Source organism: Calliopsis andreniformis, chromosome 8, assembly GCF_051401765.1.
Source record: "Calliopsis andreniformis isolate RMS-2024a chromosome 8, iyCalAndr_principal, whole genome shotgun sequence".
NCBI lineage: Eukaryota > Metazoa > Arthropoda > Insecta > Hymenoptera > Andrenidae > Calliopsis > Calliopsis andreniformis.
Window position 1 is genome coordinate 8353639 of NC_135069.1, and position 23490 is coordinate 8377128.

General features: G+C 38.7%; 1 protein-coding gene across 2 annotated transcripts in view; it reads left to right on the forward strand.

The window, feature by feature from the left end:
- The window catches only part of Mamo (zinc finger protein 628-like), an 82342-nt gene that overhangs the window by 19986 nt on the left and 38866 nt on the right, over nucleotides 1–23490 (forward strand). The window contains exons 1-3 of one of the 2 annotated variants that reach the window (XM_076383623.1): nucleotides 12406–13631; nucleotides 15232–15324; nucleotides 19358–20074. In XM_076383623.1, coding sequence (XP_076239738.1) covers nucleotides 12420–13631; nucleotides 15232–15324; nucleotides 19358–19951 — 1899 coding nt within the window. In that variant the 5' untranslated portion in view covers nucleotides 12406–12419 and the 3' untranslated portion in view covers nucleotides 19952–20074. Of the gene's footprint in view, nucleotides 1–12399; nucleotides 13632–15231; nucleotides 15325–19357; nucleotides 20075–23490 lie in introns of those variants that run through there. The other variant, XM_076383622.1, reaches the window with a different exon arrangement.

The following is a 23490-nucleotide window of genomic DNA, read 5'->3' on the forward strand; positions in this document are numbered from 1 at the left end:
GCGGTTATAGAAAATTAAATTATACGAGTAATTGTACGCCGCGCCGTGCTTGCCACATAAATCAACATAATTTAACATGTTAATTGACGAACCGAGAGTTACCCGTGACTTCATAATTTCCTTTCGACGAGTGAAAGAGCTCTTTTTTATGACTTTGTTGCGGATACGCATATTTATACAGGGAATTAATGATCTCGCATGTTTCGGAATCAAAAGGCAACGTTTGTTAGTAATTTTCACGCACACGAGGAGCCGCCTTGCTTAGTGGAATTCCGTGGCGTGGACAAGACAGTGTGGTGGGAACATATTCGTTGATTATGTAAGAATACCATTAATTATAATTGGACATTAACTGCCTCGATTCTATATTGTTCCTAATTAGGTGCTAATTGATTATACTTTCTTCCAAAAATTTTCCATTCTTCTCTCGCGAGAAATATTTTTCAAGCAGGTGTTCTAAGAGATGTAAAACTAGTTACAGTTTAGTAAACAAATATATTGGTGAAACAAGGTTTGATAAATAACAGTCAATTAACCATAAATAAAAGCACATTTTATTACAAATTATTCTTTAGAAATAATTCAGTACATACTTATGATAACATTTACTTATTTTCTTTTCATTTGGGTATTTCCAATGCACAGTACTTCAAGATAAATAAAGAAAGTATCAATTATAAAGCATCAATTATTCTGTTCCGTGTCATGTTACTTGGAATATGTTTTAATCAAAGTAGTACAAATACAATTTTAATTATAGTAAAAATTATAATTTTCTGAATTCTCATTGCTAACTCCAAATAAATTAAAAAGCTTGAGACTTTTACAAGACAGAAAGGTCTTTAAATTTTCTCATACACAATTTTAAAGAACTCATAAAAAATGAGTGACGAAGAAATAATGCACAAAAATCTGCAGTAGGTATCAGTTTATTCACGAAGTAGAAACAGTCGACCACGAACAGACACGGTAGCCGAGACAATTAAATTTTGAATATTACTCATTTTCATTTCTTCACGCAAATTTATTTTTTTATTATGTTATACTCATTTAATATTTCTATTACCGAAATTAAATGAGCCACTTTTATCACTTTATTTCCATTCGTATAATTCTAAGTATATTATCTCTCGGTTACATCTTCGATATGACGTTTCCGTTTTTCCCTCTTCCCATCTTTTTCTGCTCTTTTCCTTAATTGATGTAACGTCGATCGTATCCAAGGAGAAAATTGCAGAGCAAATTGGGGTGTTACGTTCCTGTTATGATGGAGCTCAGCATCGCGTAAATGCGGGTAATCGCGGCGGCTCGACGCGAAATGATCCTGGTAACACTGATTCAAAACGACTAAGCGTCGAATTCGGAGGGAATTATTTTGTTAATTGATATGCAGCGTTCGAATTGTGCTCCCTGAAATTATAATTGTGAAACTATGGTAGCCAGGGATTAATAATAGCGTCCATTATTGATGAGATAAAGGGCTATGAATAACAATTAAAAATACTTCAAAAATTATTCGGATGATATTACTATGTATAACAAATGCACGTAAATGTTAACTCCTTTGAGATATCAGAGAGAAGGAATAAAAATAATTGAATGTTCTGTCAAACAAGAGAACTCTAGAGATAATAGTGAAATTGGCATAGTAGGTGAATGTTTTCAGAGAGGATTCATTTAATTACGAAGATTATTTAATTTGCATAATGCTGTATAATGTCTATCAATATTTTCGACACACTCAAATTTACTCTTTCCCTCGGAATAGCTATTTTTAAATCTGAAACGCCTATAGCTTTAATCTCAATTATTCTTCATTAAATGAAACAAAACGTCGGAACAGAAACATCCTTTTATTCATTCACAGTTTTTGCTCGTTTATATTTGAATCATTATAAAGTTTTCGAAGATTTCACGCTCGCTGTTTAGTGAGATTAGAAATAATTAAGTAACGCACAGGCTTTCTTAATGCAACAATGTGAATTATCAGTTGCATACAATTGCATTCCATGGTTCACGATTATGCAGCATTATTACGCGTGTTGTTCTCGTTATTTATCATGGCGATTACAAGTGTAACGATAATGATACATTATGCACGCAGTTTTATGTTACCTATTAATTATTTATGACGAATAATTAATAGCGAGTACTAATGAATCGTTATCGTTGTTATGCGATATCCAAGAAATTCTGAATTTAAATAAAATTGCGTTTCACTTATATATACCTAATTCTATGTGCCCCTAGGAATTTCTCACTAACACGTGATTAGCTGCTCTATTATAATTCATTAATCATTAAAATTTGTAATTTATAATAAGCCCCCGAATATTTAAGTAAAACATGGAATTGCAAAATTCGTATTTTACACACTTGCAAAAATCAGAATACAAAAGTTTCGAATATTCCTAGCCTCGAAAAATACGATAAGAAAAACGCTGACGATTGTTAATAACAAACGAAGGTTCTGTCGAGTAAAATTTGAAATTATTCTTGTCGCAAAATATTTACGAAAAAACAGATAGCTCATTAAGATTCCAGTGCATCGTACTGCACGAAAAATAGTTTTATCTTTTACGATACCTTAGTTCGCCTGTTTACGCGTTTTGCATAAACAAATGGAGCTCCAACGAGTGTCTATCTTTCGTGGGAAAAGTGATGGAAACTGTGAGATCGTAAATCAACGGAATCGCGTTCAAATGGAAAGTTAAACGAAAACGGTTGTAAAAATAATAGTAAACTGGGAACACTTCGACACTTTCACGATCATGCGACATGAAAAGGAGAATAAAACCGAGCTTAACTCGCAGTAAGGCGTAAAAAGTGCAGCGTGCAATTTTACACACTGTACTACCGCAGTCCTTCAATTTGCTGCATATCTTCATCTTTCTGTTTGCATGTCTGAATCTTTACAAATCTTCTACTAACTTCGTACTACGTAAAACCAGGGTAGAACTCGCTGTTCGACTATATATGTTGATTAAATCTTTGAAGTAGATAATTTAGAATTTTTGTTTTATCAGAGAAAAGGGTGCAATTTGCAAATTTATATTTTTATGGACCCTTGGATTTGTCTCGATAGCTTTCGCTAATATATTATCATTAACTCTTTTTAACAAAATGTTTAAATTTCCCGTACTTTCAAACTTTACAAAACTTTTAAAATTCATGAACTATTAAAATCTTCAATATTTTTATATTAACTCTCAATTTTTCAAAATTCTCAAGACTCTCCAAGTCCTTCAAATTTCTAAAATTGTGAAAACTTTCAACGTCGCCAAATTTCGAACGTTTCTAAAATGCCAATTATTATTAGATCCAAGACTATAGCAATCTATTTCTAAATCTCTACACTTTTTAAACGCTGAGGGCTCTCATGGCTGCCAGAATTTTTAAGATCTCCATTATTCTAAAACCTGCTACAACTTCCAAGAGTTTTACTAATTCCAGGATTAATCAAATTTTCAATTTTTCAAGAGTCTCATAAAGCCCTAAGAAATTTAAAAAATTTCGAGAACCTTAAACATTTTCAAAAGTTTCAAGATTTCTGAAAAATCATTTCTTATACTGCCTCCGATTTGAAGGATAAAATCTGTCTCTTGTGCCATTTCTTTCTTGCAGTGTCCTTACTATACGATCCAAATACTCTATAGATTCCTCTCTTATCTTTTCTCTGTAGAATCGTGTCCCTCCTCGATTCTGCTATCATTTCTCCGACACCTCCTGTACCGTTAATTAGTTAAGACTCTTTCCGCATGAAAACCTGCCCCTTTCGGACCGACGTTCTTGCAAGAGCGTTCCTTCAGCGTCCCACGTTTTTCTACGCACGCTCCCGTTACATAAGGCGGCGTACACCGTGCATGCCTCCGTTATTTATGTCATTTCAGGGGTTTTCTTCGGGTCAATCCGTTTAGAACGGCGCACGCACGTGTGTCTCGACCGACGACAAGCAAGTGAACCCCGGTGCAATCGCTTTAATGGTGAACAGTTCGCCAGCCAGGCACGCAATTAGATTACGCGCTTGCAGCGATGAACGGTCCCAGGTAGTGAGGGGCTGGCAATCAGTTCGAATCGCTATGAACATCGAAGTCGAGGAGCTCTAGAAAACCTTTGCCAGCGTTTGAAATATTTGAAAGAGAAATATTTCTGCAGGAAGCGAATATTTCGAACAATTGGGGGAATTGTGGACCTTGGAATTAAGGGAAATCTTGACAGTTTTAATAGAGCTAAATATATTGAAGATATGAAAATTCTTGGATTTATGAAAAAACTTGAATGTTTTGAAGATTTAGGGAAATTAAATAATAATTAGTTACGCTATTCTATGCCTACGTTGTATAATTGGTTATCCTATTCATTCTCGTGCTTCCAGCTTTGTTACAATGTTAAAGAGTTAATTGACAATGCTGGTCTGTTTATAGTAATTTTGGAACATCAATCATCTCTTGCTATCATTTTTTAAATTAGTTTTTAGTTTTATTTAATTAGCTGATTATTCTTATTTCACAGTGTATTCTATTACAGGTAGCAGAAACTTTAAGGGATGGTCCTACATGCTAAAATAATACAACAATCAAGAACAATGAAATTGCATTTGAGCCTTCGTTCCTTATACAGCTGTAGTGTGTCTGACTTGACTCATTCTACTGAATTATTCGATTGAAATCGTTGCGCCTGGCGCACAATCAGTAGAATAAGTCCCAAGTCAGACACTTCACGCGAACTGTAGGTACTTTTGTAACAATTAATATCTCTGAAAGAAAGCCTCAAACGCAGATTCGTCACTCTTGATTTTTGTCTTATTTTGGCATGTAGAATCGTATCTTAAAATTTCTGACACCTGTTGTCGAACATACTACCTATAGGGACGTATAATAGTATACTCGTTCCTGTAATATTATACATGTGAGTCACAATTTGAAATCAAGTTATGAATGAAATGAAACTTAAACAAACTAATCAAAATAATTATAAGTTATTATATTAATTTTCTATACTTGTGGAAATCACTGAAAGTATTCTATTAAATTTTAATCAAAGAAAAACATCAGTGAAAGCTGTCCAATGACTTCGAATTTTTGCTGAATAGAGAACACCCTTGAAAAAGTACTCCCACTTGAACAGATTATTTTTTAATTATTTCTGAAATGAAAAATCAATGAACTAAGAAGCTGAAACTTTTCGTACATATTTATAGCATTTTTTATCAAAAATGATTAGTTCGTCAAATTCAAGCATAAATTTTTCGCTACACATTTTAAAGATGTTATGCTTTAAGAAAATGAAGTAAGAAAATATCGATTCTCCTCTCCCTTCAAATAAGAATATTTCTTAGATACACTAAAAGAAAATTTGTGTTTAAAAATGAAATAGCAGTCTTTATCGACAGTTCGAGTATTTTAATGTATCCTTAGAATCTTTTTCTTCTTTTTTAACTTTTTCTTAGTCAAACACACTAATCAAAGGGAGGGAACCATTTTTGCGAGGAAGAATAGTTTCGCGTTGAAAAGTGAAAAGGGAACGTTACGAAATAAGGCGGCGGGTGAGAAGCAAAGGTCAGCTGGGCGCATCGTTGCATGGTTCATTTGTGAGAAACGTGGAATTCCTGTCCTCTTTCTTAACCATGATTAAAGGGTACAGGTTTTTACTGGCTTTGTCCGTTCTTCGCCTCCCGTCAATTTGTGGACTGGATGTTGGAATAAACTTTTGAGAAACGAAATGCGTCGACCTGCGCAAGTAGTCTTGATCTACTTTACTGTTACCTTCTCAAAAGGATATTTAGAAAGTTGCGCGAAGAATGCATCGTTTGTGTTCCATCTTAAGTGAAGATCTCTTTCATTATGGGATACTGTCAAACTTCTAATTTGGAGTCTTCAAAATTGGTGATACAGGTATCGATATAATTTATTTGCATAACATTTCTTCCAGTCTTTTCTGTTTAAATTAATTTTGTAGCTTTGATAATTTTATTAAACAATGAAGTCTAAATTGTTAATGTGCAAGTGTTGCAAGAAACTTCTCTCTGATAGGATATCCAACTCATCGTTCTCAAACAATGAAAGTCGAACTTCAAAATATGTGTTTACATGGAGTTATATTAGCTTAAAAGTTTTAATAGAGAATTTCCGTCTTTATTATCAAAGATTATATCTAAATATCAAACTGTTCGTATCGCAAGGTAATTGAATTGAATTACTTTGAAATTAATCTGTATGCTCTGTAATTAATGTTACATAACTTATTAGGAAGACTGAAAACAGATATAACTAAATAACTGTAGCATCGTCAGACAACGTTCAAAATTATTGTTTCACATAGTTCTTGTTTACCATGAATTATATAAATTTCAATTATCTACTGTCAGATTTTTGTGATTACTGGGTCATGAACTTTTACTGTTATTATTATGTGATATTAATCTTCAGATTCCTATGAAAGAATTCACATTTTCAATAGAAATTAAAATAATCTATTTTCTTAAAATTGATATTTTCGTTATAATATTGATAATACATTGACAATATTTAATATCATCGAAGTATAGTTCCTATTATGATAAAGTTAGCCTCTTCTGTTCTATACATATAGTATCTTCTAGCGACACTAACAGTTGCAGACACCCAAAAAATTAATTAAAAAAAGAATCATGATTTTTAGAGAAATAGGATAATTAAGAAAAAGGAATCTTTGAAATTATTTTTTAAATATCCTTGTTATAATAGCTACTCTGCGTTGTCATAATACTTAATTAAAAGTAGAGAAACAGAGCTACAAAAAGAGCAAATTTGTCAGCTCTGTCACTAGTGCAGCAAATAAACGATGCAATAAGGCCATTGTTGTTGGCCATATATACAGTATCGCTCACAAGTATTCGGACGATTTCACAGGCTGGGAAAATTGCAGATTTATTGGTAGCAACCGATATTTATTGCTTGGACTAACTATTAATCACTCCTAAAAATACAATCACTGTAATTATTATCTACTCAATTTTAAGATATAATAAAAACACGAAACAAATATAAAAAATATACCCCAGTTGCTACAAAGACACCTGTAATTTTCTCAACATGTGACACCATTCGAATACTTATGATCGGTACTATAAAACTGTGGCTTTCCAGCAACAGTTAACGTTATAGTCGCAAAGTGATCGATGTGACTACGCGTTACGGCTATATTTAGTCAAGAAACAACTGTAACGCTTGAACTACGCCTGGCATTCCAACAATGCCGTGTGTAAAGGCACGATCGGATGTGCATTGTTTCGGCATAGTCGCATGAAAGTCAACGAGATCATTTTCGTATCATTAGGTACGGGTCTGCAGCGGCTCTTGAATTAGTCGCATCATCATATTCTTTTTCCTGGTGCTCGGCGCACGTGTAAGCATTCCCCGCGAACTTCGCGCCGCTGGAACTTTGTGAAGTAGACACTTCGCGGATGCAAATTCCGTCGCAAGCTCTAATTAACACGCAGAAGTTTTTCGAGCCCAGGCGAAGAATGAACCAGGCGCGCGCAGTTTTTGACACAATTCCCGAAGAACACTTGATCGCGGCTTTTCGGTGCTCGTTAGGGAGCGTGGACATTATGCGCGTGGGAGACAACCGAAACTTTTACCCAATTTACAGAAAGCTTCTTTCTTCTGGGGAAATTCGTAAAAAGCGTTACGATGTTCAATATTTCAAGTTGATTTGATGATTGAATTCTTGTAATTGAAACTAGTTTCGCCATCCAGTAGAGAGGATTTGGAATTCGATGTTAGTTGGGTAAGATACACTAGTAGTATTTGCATACTATACAGTTAGTTTCTGAGTATCTGAAAATTGAGTGTCTGAAAATTTGAAAATCTGAAGAATTGGAGATTGCAACATTTTAATATTTGATGATTTGAAACTTCTCATAATTGAAAATTTTTTAAAATACTTCAGTATTATAATATTTTAATATTTGAAAATTTCAAAGTTGAATATTCAAATATTTGAATATTTGAAAACTTGAAAATCTGAAAAACTAGATTTTGCAACATTTGAATATTTGAAGACTTGAAAATTCGCATAATTAAAAATTTCGATATTTGAAAATATTTTAAAGTATTTGAATATTTAAACATTCTAACATTTAAAAATTTCGAACTTGAATATTCTAGATTAAAAATTAGCATATTTATCAGATAAAATTCCACGACTTTATCTTGCGTGCTCACTCATTCTACTTGTATTGTTTCATTAAAATGTGTACTTTTTTTTACTAAAAATAGGAAGTATATAAGGTTAGTTAATAAAACGTTAATAAGTACGAGGCAAAACTTCATTAATACATGCATAACTTCAATAATATTAATTAATATATAATGAGGTCATTCATGAAATGGTACAAGAGATTTAATAAGATAAAAAACCGTCATTAAAAGTGTATTGACTTTGTGAAATAATTGATTAAAATTAATAAGATGAATTTAATTACGTAATAAGTCAAATGCAGTGTATTAAAATACACTATTAGCCTTCATACTATGTGTTGGACTGTATATCGATTTCCTCTCGTGTAATTGCAAGTGATAGAAATTCTGCAGATAAAATGAATCACTTATCTGAAACTCTAATATTTCCCAACTACCTTATATAAACATTTGAATACGATAACTAATTAAAACATCAAAAATTATGAACTATATAATTATACTAAATACTATAAATTGAGATAAATCATATAAATCATATCTCTCTCAACACTACAGACTAAGTGTACCTAATACTGAACGACACCTAACATAAAACAGTATCTATATTTTCAATAAATAAAACGCAACAAAACAACCAAACTACAAAAGTGATACCAGAGAATCCCCCTTTACTTTTGTAACTTGGCCACTTTGTTGCCTTTCATTTTTCAAAGACAGTGAATGTCCAGCACCAAATGCTGTCCAGCACTAGGTACACTAACCCTATCTCCATCATCGCAACGAAATCACTATCAGCTGCCAACAGTCAACGCCTGTCAGTGATCCCTGAGCCCCAGCAGCCAGCCTTACGCCAGCGTCTTTTCCCCAGCAGCGTCATAAGTCGCTCTAATTAAAACCCCCATCGCCAACCTGACTGTGTCCCACGCCACGTAGGTACGCTGGAACGCAACAGAATTATTCAAACGCTCAACGACAACTAATAATCCCACGGCAATTTGGTCCACGGTAAAAATGTTCTCCTCTCTTTATTATTACGACATGTCCTGGTATTATCGCGCTGGGGCACGTTATCATGGGGGCGAGCGAATCACGCGAGCATCGCGCGGCCCTGTGCACGCCATCGCGCCTATCCGCGGGCATGCATCACGCGAACGCTTCGCGGCGCGGATAATTACGCGCGTAGCACGCGTGCGTTCCATGCGCGGGCGCACGTGGTCGTGACACGTGCGTGCTGCACCGTTCACGCAGTCGGGACGCAGCAGTAACAGGGTACGCAATAAACGCGACTGAAGATAAGCCGCGGCATCGTCGAGTGATATCGCGCGTGCATCTCTGCGTCGGCGTGCTGGGAACGAAGAAACAGGGAAATAGACTTTGGGGTTTTTTTTTTGGAGAATTGATTTGGCGTGGTGAGATATTAGAGATTCTTTGGGAGGTTTGTAGTTTTTCTTGGGATTCGAGGTTTTTTGATCTTGTAGGTTTTGTTCTTGTATTTTCGAGGGTTTTTACCCTTTCGTTGTGGGGGTGAATGAGAGGAACAGATGGCGGAATGTGGGAGCCCTGAGGAAGTGTTAAGCTGAGTGTACACCAGCGAACAGTTCGCAAACAATGTTTGCAAACAGGTCTCAAACTTTTTATCACCCTTATGGCGGGTCCACACTGCTGTTGGCGAGCAGCTCGCGAACTGAGTTCGTCGGTAGTGTAGACATTTTTGCGAACAGTGAACAGTATATAGAGAGCTCCTCAACGAACAGGGAACACTGTTCGGTCGGGAAGCGATAGATCAAAGGGTCTGTTCCCGAGCTCACAGCCTACAACTGTTAGAAAGTAGTTCCCAAGCTGTTCACGAGCTTCAATTTAAAACTTTGACATAGGAGTACTCTTATTATATCACACAAAGTATTAGATCTCTTATTACATGTGGGTTCAATGGAACAAAAAATACTGTAGAGCACAGTATAGTTAAATTTTTCTTATCCATATCAAATTAGGACACTTATTTCTTATTATGTATTTAGTTTGGCATTTTAGTTTATGCGTGTGATCAAATACTTTTGAGCGTTGATGTAGGTACATATTGACAAACGTGCATGTTTGGAAAGAGACAGTGGTTCAAAGTTGAGGGTGGAAAAGATGTTTCTAATATTTTCTATATGGCAACTACTTCGTATTATTAAATTTATTGAATATGTCTTTTTTTAAAAAGCAGATTTAGCTATGTAAACAGGTTTTCAGAATTTCAATTTTTTAAGCAGCCTATTTGAAAAGTAATTTTGTAATGTATTTCTTTGAGAAATTTTTCAACCTTCTTAATTGCGTCGGAAATTTTATTATATAAATGACGTTTAATAAACTTTTTTACCATGTAATAATGTCATGCAATTTCACAACCACTGTACCATTTAGTAAAAAACCTTAAGTGTTCTGTCCAGTACAGACGATAAATATATTGCAGTACTATTTTTCCTTACAATCTTGAAATTAAAAATTTTTGTTTATATTTTCTTGATTTGCAATTTGTGTACACAAATTTGCGCGAAATACCAACGACAGTTAATCAGAGAGACGTATAAAAGATTATTCATTTTTATACGTCAAAGTTTTGACAATCTGTTTATGTAATAAAATTATTATTCAAAAATACGTACATATTTAATATCTAATTTGAATAATTCATATATGCATATGAGATAGCTTTCAGATACTCTGAAAAATATGTTCTTCTTTTTGTTTTTTAATACCTGTTGAATTTCTTGGAATATTCTACGAATTTGCATAGGTTCATAGAATTCGAAGTCTAATATTTACAATACTTAGATAATTAGCTGATATTCCTTGTAAATGTAACACTCATTTTTTAATCAATTATTAATCAATTGTAGAATTTCTTCATTCGAAAATGCCAATATATATTCCTCTCTAGGAACACACGAACAATATACAAAATATTAATAATTAAGCATACTCTGGCTACCCTAGGATTCATAACACCGATTACAAGAATCAGTTTAATTCTCACGCAACTCTCTTTGACGACAGGAAATCCCTCCACAGTCTCGAAGTCGCACTTCATCCAGCCACAACTAGCCAGTAAATCATTTTGAAACGGTATATCATCGCCAATGGAGCTGACCTCGCCAACGGCGAAGGCGTGCGCGGTTTCGTGGCCAGAATTAAACGATGGCCGAGTGTCGGAAAAACAAGCGTCGAATAAATCGCGTCGCGCAAGGCGAACGCCGCGGTTTCGCGCTTCCGTGGACACTGATTTATGTCTTAGGAAATAGTGATAACGCTAGTCAAGGGTCCCGCGTAAGGTTTTCCCCCTGCTGGACAAGGAATTCCAATTTAGACATCCACGATTCCATGTTCTTTTCCGAACGATCCAGCCTCATGCGGGACGCGGCGCGTTTGAGAACGATGCGCGGTTAATTTATGCGACGGATCCTCAACCGATACAAACGAGTGGTATAATGTTGCTTAATTATTTTGAACCGAGTCGTGTTTGCGCGGCGATGCTTTTGAGGTTTAGATTGAACCTTTGCATTCAGTTGTTACTTCTGGGGGACAAAATGTATGGGGAATCAGGACCTCTGAGTGAAAAGGGTTAATTGGGTCTCTGAGGGTAGATTGTGCATCACTCCCTTGGAAATTTAGCTTAAAATAAACTTCCTTACAGCTAAACTTCCTTACAGCTGGAGAATCAAGAGAAGTCTTTCGAACCTTCTCCAGTGATTCTTTTCTGGATGAAGACTTATTCTTCTTCAGTCAGTTATTTGACAGTGGTGTCTACTGAGGGTAGATTTCTTTACAGTATAAATAGCTTAAAAAGAGTAGGATCAGGTGCTTCTCTGCGACAGTCAGTATTAGGATATTATTCTTTCTGGGATAACATAAATAATTTCAACATTTTTCCTTGATAAATTTTTATTAAATTTGAAACTAAAATGTTTTTTGATCACATGGACTCTTCAGCATGAAAAAGATGAGAAAATATTAACATACGATTTCGTCTGTCACACTTAAACTAAAGAAACTACATGGTCCCAACCCTTAGCTACACTAACCCCCAAAAATTCGCTAAAGCCTCACATAGGGCACATCGCGCAGCCACTTTCCTGATTAAAAATAGTCAGTGCCTCACCGTTCGCCCAATTTCCGATCCACTCGATCAGCATATCGCCAGGCCTCCAATCTCTCTCTAAACACATCGCAGTCGATTAGGCGAAAGTTGAGATGCACGGTCACTCCCGCAAACTTCAGCGGCGAAGCAGCGAGCAGCCTCGACGGCATGCACGGAAGCGACGTGTAGAACAAAAGAAAGCAGGAGGGAGAAAAAAAGAGAAAAGAAAAGAAAGAATGAATACAAGAACGAAAGGCAAAGATTCGAAACGAATGACAGAGCCGAGGAGTAACACGTCCCGGTACAAATGTTTCTTCTGCAGCAGGGTTGCGGGGTGCAGTTCAGACATGGGAAGTGAGCATTACTGCCTGAGGTGGAACAATCATCAGAGCAACTTGCTGGGTGTGTTCAGTCAACTGCTGGAGTCGGAGTCGCTGGTGGACGTGACACTGGCGTGCACGGAGGGACCTTCGATACGTGCCCACAAGGTAGTCCTCTCCGCGTGCTCCAGCTACTTCCAGGCCCTATTCCTCGATCACCCGAACCGCCACCCCATAGTCATCCTAAAGGACGTACGTTTCGCCGAGCTACGTACCCTCGTCGACTTCATGTACAAAGGCGAAGTGAACGTCGAGTACTGCCAGCTATCGGCCCTCCTCAAGACAGCGGAGAGCCTCAAGGTGAAGGGTCTAGCGGATATGACGAACATCAACGCGGCGGTAGCGTCGAGGGACGAGCAGCAGCAACAGCAGCAGCAACAGCAGCAGCAGCAGCAGCAACAACAGCAGCAACAGCAACCGCAACAGCAGCAGCAACAGCACACGACCACGTCCGAGGGCATACAGCGCGAGACGTCGCGAGAGCATCATCGAGAGCGCGAGAGTATAAAGGATGCAAGCAATAAAGAGAGGGACAGGGAAGGAAACGCGAGCGGGGGCGCGGGTGTGCCCTCGGGGGGCGCGAAGGAATGCGAGCAAACGCAGCAGAACGTGGCCCAACCGCCCACCAACGAGTCCACCGAGGCGGTGGACATGACGGACTGCCCGCCGTCGCCCACTGGACCCGGTAGCCCCTGCCCAGGACCCCTGGCCCTTGACCGACCCAGGAGGGACTCCGAAGACGCGGCCAGCTTAGAGGAGACGAGGGGTTCGCTGAGCCCGATCTCGGTGCACAGTGGACCGTCGGACATGAGCCTCAGTAACAATACAGGGGGCACGCCTGGCGTGCTACCGTTGAACCTACCGCAGAGCCGACTTCCGTCCCCGCACAGTACAGAACCTCTCGCGGGTCCGTCGGGGTTACCACCAGTTCAGCAAGTTCCACTTGTGAGTACCAGTCCATTGTGTTGTTTCTAATGTAGTTTAGAGTTTAGAGTATACAATGAGTTAAGGAAGAATTTGGACGCAGTTTTCGTATAATAATATTGTTATCTATGTGCAGAGTGGCTGAGGATAGGAGCCAGAAATTTTCTGGGGTGATTCTACATGTTGAAATGAAGATAAATTCAGAAATGAGAGAATTGCGTTTAAGACTTTGTTTCAGAGTTAGAATAAGACCTAAGAAGAATCAGTAGAATGTGTCCTAAATTAGACATATAGAAATCAATGAAATAAGCTTTAAGTCAGACAAAGAAGTATCAGTAGAATAAGCTTTAAATCAGGTATAGAGAAATAAGTAGAATATTTTCTAACTTGGACAGTAGAATATCAGTAAAATATGTAACAGGTCAGACACACAGAAATCAGTTGAATAAACTTTAAGTCAGACATAGAGGAATCAGTAGAATAAGCTTTAAGCCAGACAAAGAGGTATCAGTAGAATAAGCTTTAAGTTAGGTATAAAGAAGCAAGTAGAATATGTACAAAGTCGGACATACAGACATTAGTACAATACATTCCAGGTCAGACGCAAAGAAATCAGTACAATGCGCCCTAAGCCACACATACAGAAATCAGTAGAATAAATTCTAAGTAGACACAGAGAAATCAGTAGAATATGTCCCAAGATAGACACAGAGAAATCAATAAAATACGTCTCAAATCGTATACAGGAAGGCCAGTAGAATAAGCCCAAAGTCAGACATTTCAGACGAGGTGCTTTGTCAGTAATTAATACTAAAACTCTGAATCGAGGTCTTAAACACATATTTATCGTACTTAATTTTCTTGCTATGTTGGTGTGTAGAATCGTTCCTTAAAATTTCTGACACCTGTTGTCGAACACCCTGAGTATGGTATCAATATTCAGAAAACCTGGATGTATCATGATCGTTCAAAATATAGGATCGTTTCAATTTCCTTTTATAGAGTTTAATTCGAATTCTAAATGCAGTAACTTATTACATAAAATGTGTGATTAGTTCATACTATATTTTTTCCACATGCTATTAGAATATTATGCGACTGTTTTTATGTAAAATCCTTGGAATATACATTTTTAAAATAACTTTCAGAAAAGTGGCATTATTATATAATCTTTTCAGAAGCCAAACTGATCAACTTCGTTTCTTGAAAAATTTTATATTGTTAACTTTCAAAAATCGAAAAATATGCTTTCATAAAGCTAAACAACATTTAATATATTTTCTGAAACCATTCTAACAAATTCTAAGTTATCACTAAATAACTCAATATCTCAGAAACGAAACAAACCATCTCTAAAATAATTCCTCATAAGTATCATATTCCTTTACTTGATTACTTTCAGCTCAGCTTTAAAATACCTCATCTATCCCCATAATAATTTTTCCTCTGCTTTTTAATTTACGGAATTGATCAGCATGGCATCTGACCAATTCCCATAGACAGGCAAACTAAATAAACGCTAACCTCAATTCGCCCCTCGACCCCACCTTGCCACATTTCCCCCTACACCAGCGACGGCTATCCAATTATTACTTTGAGCGGCCGATGTGTTCGTTTGCAGTCGTTAAAAAAAGAGATGGACTGGGAAAGGTCGACCGAAGAACGCAGTGCGAGCAGCGAAATATCCACGGACTACAGACTCCCACCGGATCCGGTAAGTTCCTCTTTTTCTCCACTCTCTCTCTCTATATATATATTCCAATTTATTGACTACTTTTTATTCTCGTACTTTCTCTTTACTCTGCATTTATATATCGATTACGGTTATCGTCGCTATATATCCCCGCGCTCGACTCATCCGCAATCGCGTGCACCCGCGGACCTGCGGATGAGCCGACGATGCGATCCTTGCAAACGAAAAATCGTACGGCAGCCTGCAATTCCGCTCGATCTCGATGCATCTTGCCGTGTCACGGCGAACAGATCGCAGCAAATCGTTCGTTTGCCCGCGCTACGACGTCGACGTTGCCTCGACGAGACGTTTCACACCACGGAGAAAACGACGACCGAATCCGTTTTTATATCTATCTATCTATATTTATATAAATATATATCTGTCTACGTTTGCCTGTCTATCTATCCCACGCGCTTATAGATAGACAGGCACAACATTATACGTTATATTTCGAGTTCACTTGCATGTGGGTCTATTTGCATGCGTGCCCAAGTGCTTTGCTGTTTGCTGCTCTCCCCGCTAATATTTGAAAGTGATCGTGTCATTAACAGAATCGCTAGTCGTCCTGACGGTTCAGTGTGATCAAAGGTTCGATAACGGCGAGATTCACGTGTCACCGATCCCTCATCCCCTCCCTTCAAGCGATAAAGTGTTCCGAGTTCACGTGACCAGAGATAATTCGCATCGACGACTCGCGCAGCGATCCCCGACGAAGTTCGTGGCTCCTAGAACCATGTTCCTAGTCTTCGGTGATCGCCTGAAGTCGCGGTACACCTGTCCCCTGTTTCTGTCGCGGATTTTCGTGGGAATTCAAGTTCAGACGACGGGACACAGCGACGATTGGCTAAGGAGACGAGGGTAAATTGAACCCAGCTTCTTTTATCGTTCTAGCTTCGGCGCCTAAGTAAACGTCTTTAGTTCGAAACTGATTCACTTGACCTCACGCATAAATCCTGTATTTCTGTCTCTCAGACTCTCTGATTCTCTCTGCTCCCTCTGTCTTCTATTTCTAAAACCTCTTTATCAAGTGTTTCCGAAGCTCAACGTGTCGCAGAGCTTCCCTTTTGTCGACTGTCCCTGTCTCCCTCGTTATTCGCTCGAGTCCTTCGGTACTAGAACCTCCACTCGCTACAAGCTCGCTGTAAGATCATTTCTGAGGTCGATTTACGCGTTGACGAGTTATTAACGAGTTTTGAAGATGTAAATTGAAGAAAGAGGACAGGAAATTTGTTGAATGAAATAACGTCGAGCTTATAGCGAGACTATTCTGTATCGTTTGTCTTCCATTTCGTCTTCTTCTTTCTCTCTGCGCAAATGGTCCTGCGCTTCCTCTCTTCGATCTCTAATCTTACTCTGGTGCTTCGGGGAACTGAAGCAAGCTGGGTTGAAGCTGAGTGATCCGTGACGTCGCTTCCAAAGTTTTTCATCCCCTGGCCGCGCGAGCGATCAAAGGAGAAACGTCATATATCCCGTTTCGTCCCATCCTGCCAGCCTGTCTTGCTAGCTCACTGTCAAGAAGTTGACCTTCGTTTTTGGCCATGGTTGTTTTTTACTACATTTTTATCTATATATATATATATATAAAAGTACGCAAATATATATGTATGTGTGTGTATGTATATATATATATGTACATATACATGTATATATCGTTAGGCGGTACGGTCAGTTTGAGTGTGTACATGGAATTATTTCAGAACATATTGAGGGATGGAGAATAGCTGTTCATATAGGGGTTGCTTGATTTGAAGCAGACAACAAATCAGTGGAGTTGGATTTTGTGACCGATTTTTACTTGCAGAAATTTCTAGGTCGTACTTCTTTTTTTTTTCATTAGCGGAATTAATTTTTTTTATATATGGACGTTTCATTAGAGATTCATGGTGTCGTAAATCTAATATGCAAATAACATCCTCCTCAAGGATTTAAAAAATAGATATTAAAAAATAAAACTGATTTCAATAGAAAATATCGCGATATTAAAAAGATTCTGGGCTTGAGATGATTAATTTAATTTAATATCTTTGTAATTACAGTAGGCATATTTTTGTATTAAATAATATTGAATGTAGTTCAAACTTTTTGCAACTATTATGTTATGATTCATTTATTTACTTTGACAAAAATATTTCATAAATGTCTTATATTCATCTTAGTAGACACTTTGATACGTATTAAACGCACAATAGGATTAATTAAAGTTTCCATTTACTTTATTTACTTTGCTGTACATTTTGTTAAAATTTCATACCTAAGAAAAATACAAAAATTCACAACTTTTTGTCTGAAATCTCTGCAAGTAACACGATAAAAGATTCTATTCTCTCTAATACCACACTTCAAATCAAACAACTTCTGTATGGGCGACTTCGTCACATCCTGAATATTTTACGAAATAACTGCATGTCCACGCGTAAACCAAACGTGCTCCATATACATGTGTAACCGGTATAATGTACATCATACACACAACCACACACGCATATATATGTTTCTCGACACAATATATATATACAATATATATACTCATATCTGATATACATATGTATATGTATATGTATATATGCGTATATATCGATATCATTTTACATACTGCAGATTATTGACATTCATTATTACCATTTGTTACTTTGTAATATTTGTATTTCGATTTTGTCGTTTTTTTTTACCTTTGGTTGAGTGCAATGCCTTTTGCTACAGACAGTCGATTTGCACCGCGGCAATCTTTGGCCGCAGTTGTTACGTATATATATACATATACCACAGAAAAAAAAAAGAGAAAGAGAAGACGAAAAAAAAAACAGAAGAGTAAACAAGGGATGGAGGGACGAGGGTGGGTTGTCGTTTGCTCTTGAGCGAGGCTGTGGGGGTTACCGTGGGCCCGTACATGTATCACTCGTTTACCAGAACACCCTTATTCATATATATATGCATACACACGTATGATATACATATGAAAGAATGTATAAATAGACACGCACAAACGGCCACGTAAAAGACCTCCTGCGTGTGTATGTATACACTAAACACACACTCAGACAGTACCTTGCCATATATATACATGTTTTATATACGTGGAGGTGCGCGTCGTGCCAAACAAAAATGAGCGTCAACTTCTTGTGCTACCGTCTTACACGCCGTCGAGAGGAATCACTTCCTCGTCAGGCCAGGGTCAACTAATTTCTTTTTCCACCGAAAGAGAGGATTGCTCACGAGACAGAGGAGGAAAGAAAGAGAGAACCTCGTGCAGTGTATATCATATACATCTCTGAGTAACATACGTGATATACACTGTACGCCCGGTCACGCCGAAACGCGCTTCTTTTACAAAGTAGTAGTGGTCTCGAGACAGACACGCCTTGCCTGTTCTTTCTTTATTTATCTTTTTTTTTTTAATACTATTATTTTTTTTTTTTGTTCTTCAATCGACGCCGCTACGGCGATATCATAGAGAAGGCAAAGTAGCTGATAAACCGGAGAGAGAAGCGTTGCGAGGCAACGGGGATAGAGAGAAGGCAGAAAAGAAACAGAGAGACACTCTTTCGTTTCTCCCCAGAACAACGGGGAACGCGGGCGCTTATTCGAACGGACATACATATATGTACATACGATGATATATGTGTATATCTGTGTACGCTGTGACTCGAGTAGCGTCGAAGACGAGCGATTTGTCGCGATAGCATACACCGTGAGAGACGGGTGAGAAAGAGGGAGAGGAGAGGATCACTTTTCTGCTTGAAACGATCACTTCACAATGTTAAATGCACCGAAAAGAGACGAGACGAAAAGAAAGAACGAGAGATGAATAGATAGATATGTATAGATAGATAGATAGATAAATAGATAAATAGATAGACGATTAAAAAAAAAAAACAAAAACGGGGAAGAGAGAGAGAGAGTGAGGGGAAGAGCGAGAGCGAGAGCGAGAAACATCGAAACTATTTGTTGGGGGTGTAAGGACGAGCCTTAAAGGGAAGACAAGAAGTTGATGTTCTTGTTTGTTTGGTTGCAGGAGTTGATGGGTGTGGATGAGCGGGTGTTTGCGTGCATGTACTGCGGTGCCTCGTTCCTCCACCAGAGCAAGCTGGCGCGGCACATCCTCTCGCACAGCCTCGAGTCGCTCAAGTACCGTGAGCAGGCGGCCCACCTGCAGCTGCAGGCTCAGCTGGGCCTCGAGCCCGGCATGCACCTGCCGCCAGAGGCCCACTACCCCACAGCAGGTACGATCGAGCCGATGGACCTCGAGCTCGCGGCCCACTCGGACCCGACCTCCGGCGTCGTCCTCTGCAAGTTCTGCGGCAAGTCCTTCCCCGACGTCGGCTCCCTGATAGCCCACCTACCGGCCCATACAGGCGACAGGCCCTTCAAGTGCGAGTTCTGTGGCAAGGCGTTCAAGCTCCGCCACCACATGAAGGATCACTGCCGGGTCCACACTGGCGAGCGTCCGTTTCGGTGCACCCTGTGCGGCAAGACCTTCTCGAGGTCGACGATACTGAAGGCCCACGAGAAAACGCATTACCCGAAGTATGTGCGCAAGTTCCTGTCCCCGAGCCCCGTGGACCCCTCCGAGGAAGAGGCCCCGCCGCCGCCACCGCCGCATCATTGAGTTCACCTTAGCCCGTGCAACAACAACCGCCACGTTCATCGCCGCCGGAGGAAGAACCGCCGAATACACCTTCTCCTTCTTCTTCTTCTTTTTCTCCTACCGCAACTTCTGCTCTATCTTCTTCTTCTTCTTCTTCTTCTTGGTTTCCATTCCCCGAGAATTCTGTCGATCGCCGCGACAGAGGACCCCCAGGGGCGGCGGGTCGAGCCGCCTGGGCCCCGATGGACCTCTGTCGGCCGATCGACACGGACGCCGCTGTCGGACGAGAGAAAGGGGGACACGGGCTGCCCCAGCAGTGCCTCGTTCTCGTTCGCCCGCCGTTTCTCGCGTTTCTTTAATCTTTTCCCGTTACAACAACGGTCTCTCCTTGTCATCGTCTCTCGTGTCCTTCTCTCGGCACACCGGGTCGTTCGCTTTAGCCTCCCGCTCATCCCGAACGGCAGACAGCCTGTCGCGCGGCTCCGTCGCTTCCGCGGGGCCCCGCGTCGCGATCTCTCCCTGTTATCGTTCCTCGTCACTCCTCCGCTTTCGTTCTGCTCCACGATGGGTGTATACCTCGCGTCGATCGATCCCGCTGAGCGACGAGGCAAAAAGCCGGCGGTGTTTCTAGTTAGTCCTGTGATTTTGGTTAGGATGGTTGGTAAACGCGTGTTCAGAGGGAGGGACACGTTAAAACGAGCTCCCTCGTTTAATCAGTGCTTTAAGACGAAACGTTTAGCTTATATATAAATATATATACATACAATATATATATTATATACATATATATATATATATCGATAAATTATTGAAGGTATATATATATGTGTGTCTCTGTGAGAAAGAGAGTAAGAGTGTGAGAGAATGTGCGCGAGACTGATAGAGGTAGAGAGAGAAAGGGAGGGAGAGAAAGAGTGCGAGTGTATGAGAGGGTGATAGTGGAGGGGATAAGATACGAGGGAAGGATGAGGAATTAACGAAGGGGATGATTGGAGGTAACGGGGTTTTTATCGGGCAGGAGTAACGGGGATGATAAAGGGAAATGAGGGGACGAATGAATTTGAGCCGCCACGGTTGGTGCTTTTAAGAGATTTTGATAAAATGCTGTGAATATTATATTGATTACGGATATAACTATAAACTATTGTAATAATGTAATGACGTTGTACGATGTACGATGTGACTATTGTTGATACGATTGAGAATATTTTATACAGTTGACAACGGGGGCGGGGGGGTGGGCTCGAGGGGGGTAGGGGTTGGGATTACACGTGCGCCGACGATTACGCGATACGACCGAGGTACGGGGCGAGCGACACGGGAAGGGAGGGTGGTTCAGAACTGACGACGAGGGGTGCATAGGGGTGGGGTTAAGGGGTGGGGTGGGGTTTTAGAGAAATACGTCCACGTGGGTAAAATTCGATTCAGTGCGTTCGTGGACGTGGTTCAGTGACGTAGCAGAAGTGAAAATTAAGCGCGGCACGGGGCCGCTAATTAAGTTGTTATGAGTGCGCTGGCGTCGGTTGCCTCTCGAACCGTTTCAACCACCCGCGATCCTCCGTTCCCACTCGCGCGCGGACTTCATCCTCCCCGATGGTTTCGAGGCTCAAGGACGAAGCCCGACGAGGCTAATCATGGACGTGCATACTGCTGCATGCGGTACGTAGATCATCGAAATTATACGCCTCTTTGTTTCACCTTTCGAGGCGAACGCGATCGGACTACGCTTGTGCAGTTTTAGGGGTAAGTGTCTTTCCTCGATTTTTCAAGTTACCTTGCAGGGTGTCAGTGCAGGGGTTCCTAAAGGAAAGTAAGGGACATTAAGTAGAGACACTTGCTGTTGAATATTGATAACTTAATTATTTTTTTTTCTTAGAACTGATAACTGACTAGCCAAATACCTTCTTGTGTTTCCCTTTTTTCCACCCACTATCGAATTATTGAGAAATTAAGTGCAAAGTAAACGAATTAGATGAAGAAACTTAATTCCATTAACTTATTACAATTAAATTCTAACAACTAACATAATGAGTATCTGAACTTTTTGGCCACTTAACTATCTAAACTAATCAAATGTCTCCACTCAATCTTCCACAAAGATTCCATAGAAGCTCGTGTATTATCGTTTGCAAAGGCAAGTAAAAATTGAGAAAAGACACCTTGAACCCTCCCCTCGTTAAAATCAAATACCTTGTGTTAAAGTTTTCTAGGCGGGAATAAATTCGAAGCTCATCACGTGTCATCGAATGGCATCTCATTGATTTCTAAACAGAAGTGAATCTACGTATTTGCTCGACAGCATTTATCCAATTCATATCACGCGTTGTCATGAACGCGGTATCGAGAACACGCAGAAATGCATCGTAAAGTCAAATCATCGCGCGTATCTAACGATGGCACGGTAGGCCGCTGAAACAGTGCAATAATTTAACTCAAGACGTGATTAAACCCTTCTTTAACTGGATTCTTAATTTACAGTTTCTTGAGTGAGGAGAGTCTTCTATAAATCATTCTAGAGCCTTATAGGGAGAGGTCCAACTTATCTTAATTCTTTCTATTTTTATTACAGCACGATATCAATAATGTTTGTCAAAAATATTATTAAAAGCATATAGACATAACATCTTTCTGATATTTCCATTTTTAAATTTAAACATCGTTAATAGTAAAATACCTCTGCTATTGAGTTTTCTTAGAGTAGCTTTTATTTAAATGCAACGTACAGAAGTGATTTACATGAATTAAATTGCACGAGAAAATCGCGTGCAGAAATACAAATTCCATCTTTTCTAGCTCTGCAACTGAACTAGTTGTATCTTTATTTGAATTTCAAATTTTTTCTTTTTTGAAGAATAAACGAAGTTTCTTAGCTCTTAAAGAAATAAAGAAAAAATATTTACTAAAATTAATTTCAAATAGATTAATACAAAAATTAAAATTGTGTATCATTTTCTGTAGAGGAATTTTAAATTCTGTGAAAAAAGTTAAAGAAATTTGTATACTTGTTGAAATAGTCCTGACTTCATTTACTGTTTATTTAAATTTCTCAGTTAAAGCTAAACCTTCGCACAGATATTACCGTGGCATAAGGAACCAAAATATAATTCGAACAAGGAAATACAAATTTCTACTCATAGAATTTCAAGAAATTTCAATCCAACAACAATTTAAGCAAACGATCTTAATTTTAATGAAATATTTATTTGCAAGTATGGTTACCAGGCTCGATCCTACACTTAAGGACGAGTGACGTCACATCCTCACTATCAGTCTGTATACATTCGTGACATCATGCATATTTATATTATATTTTTGTTATATATTTTACGTATACGTTTGTATATTGGATTTTATTATCTTTCATACTATTACTCTTAAATTCACTGTAAGAATAACAAAAGTTATTTATGTATAGAATTAGTCAATTAAATCAACATTTTTTATCAATCATTCTATTAATATTTTCTGAAACACTTCATGTAATATTAATCATATAAAAGAGTATAAAATCAATATTTGAAGTATAAAAGTAAATTCAATATTAACGATACAAAAAACAG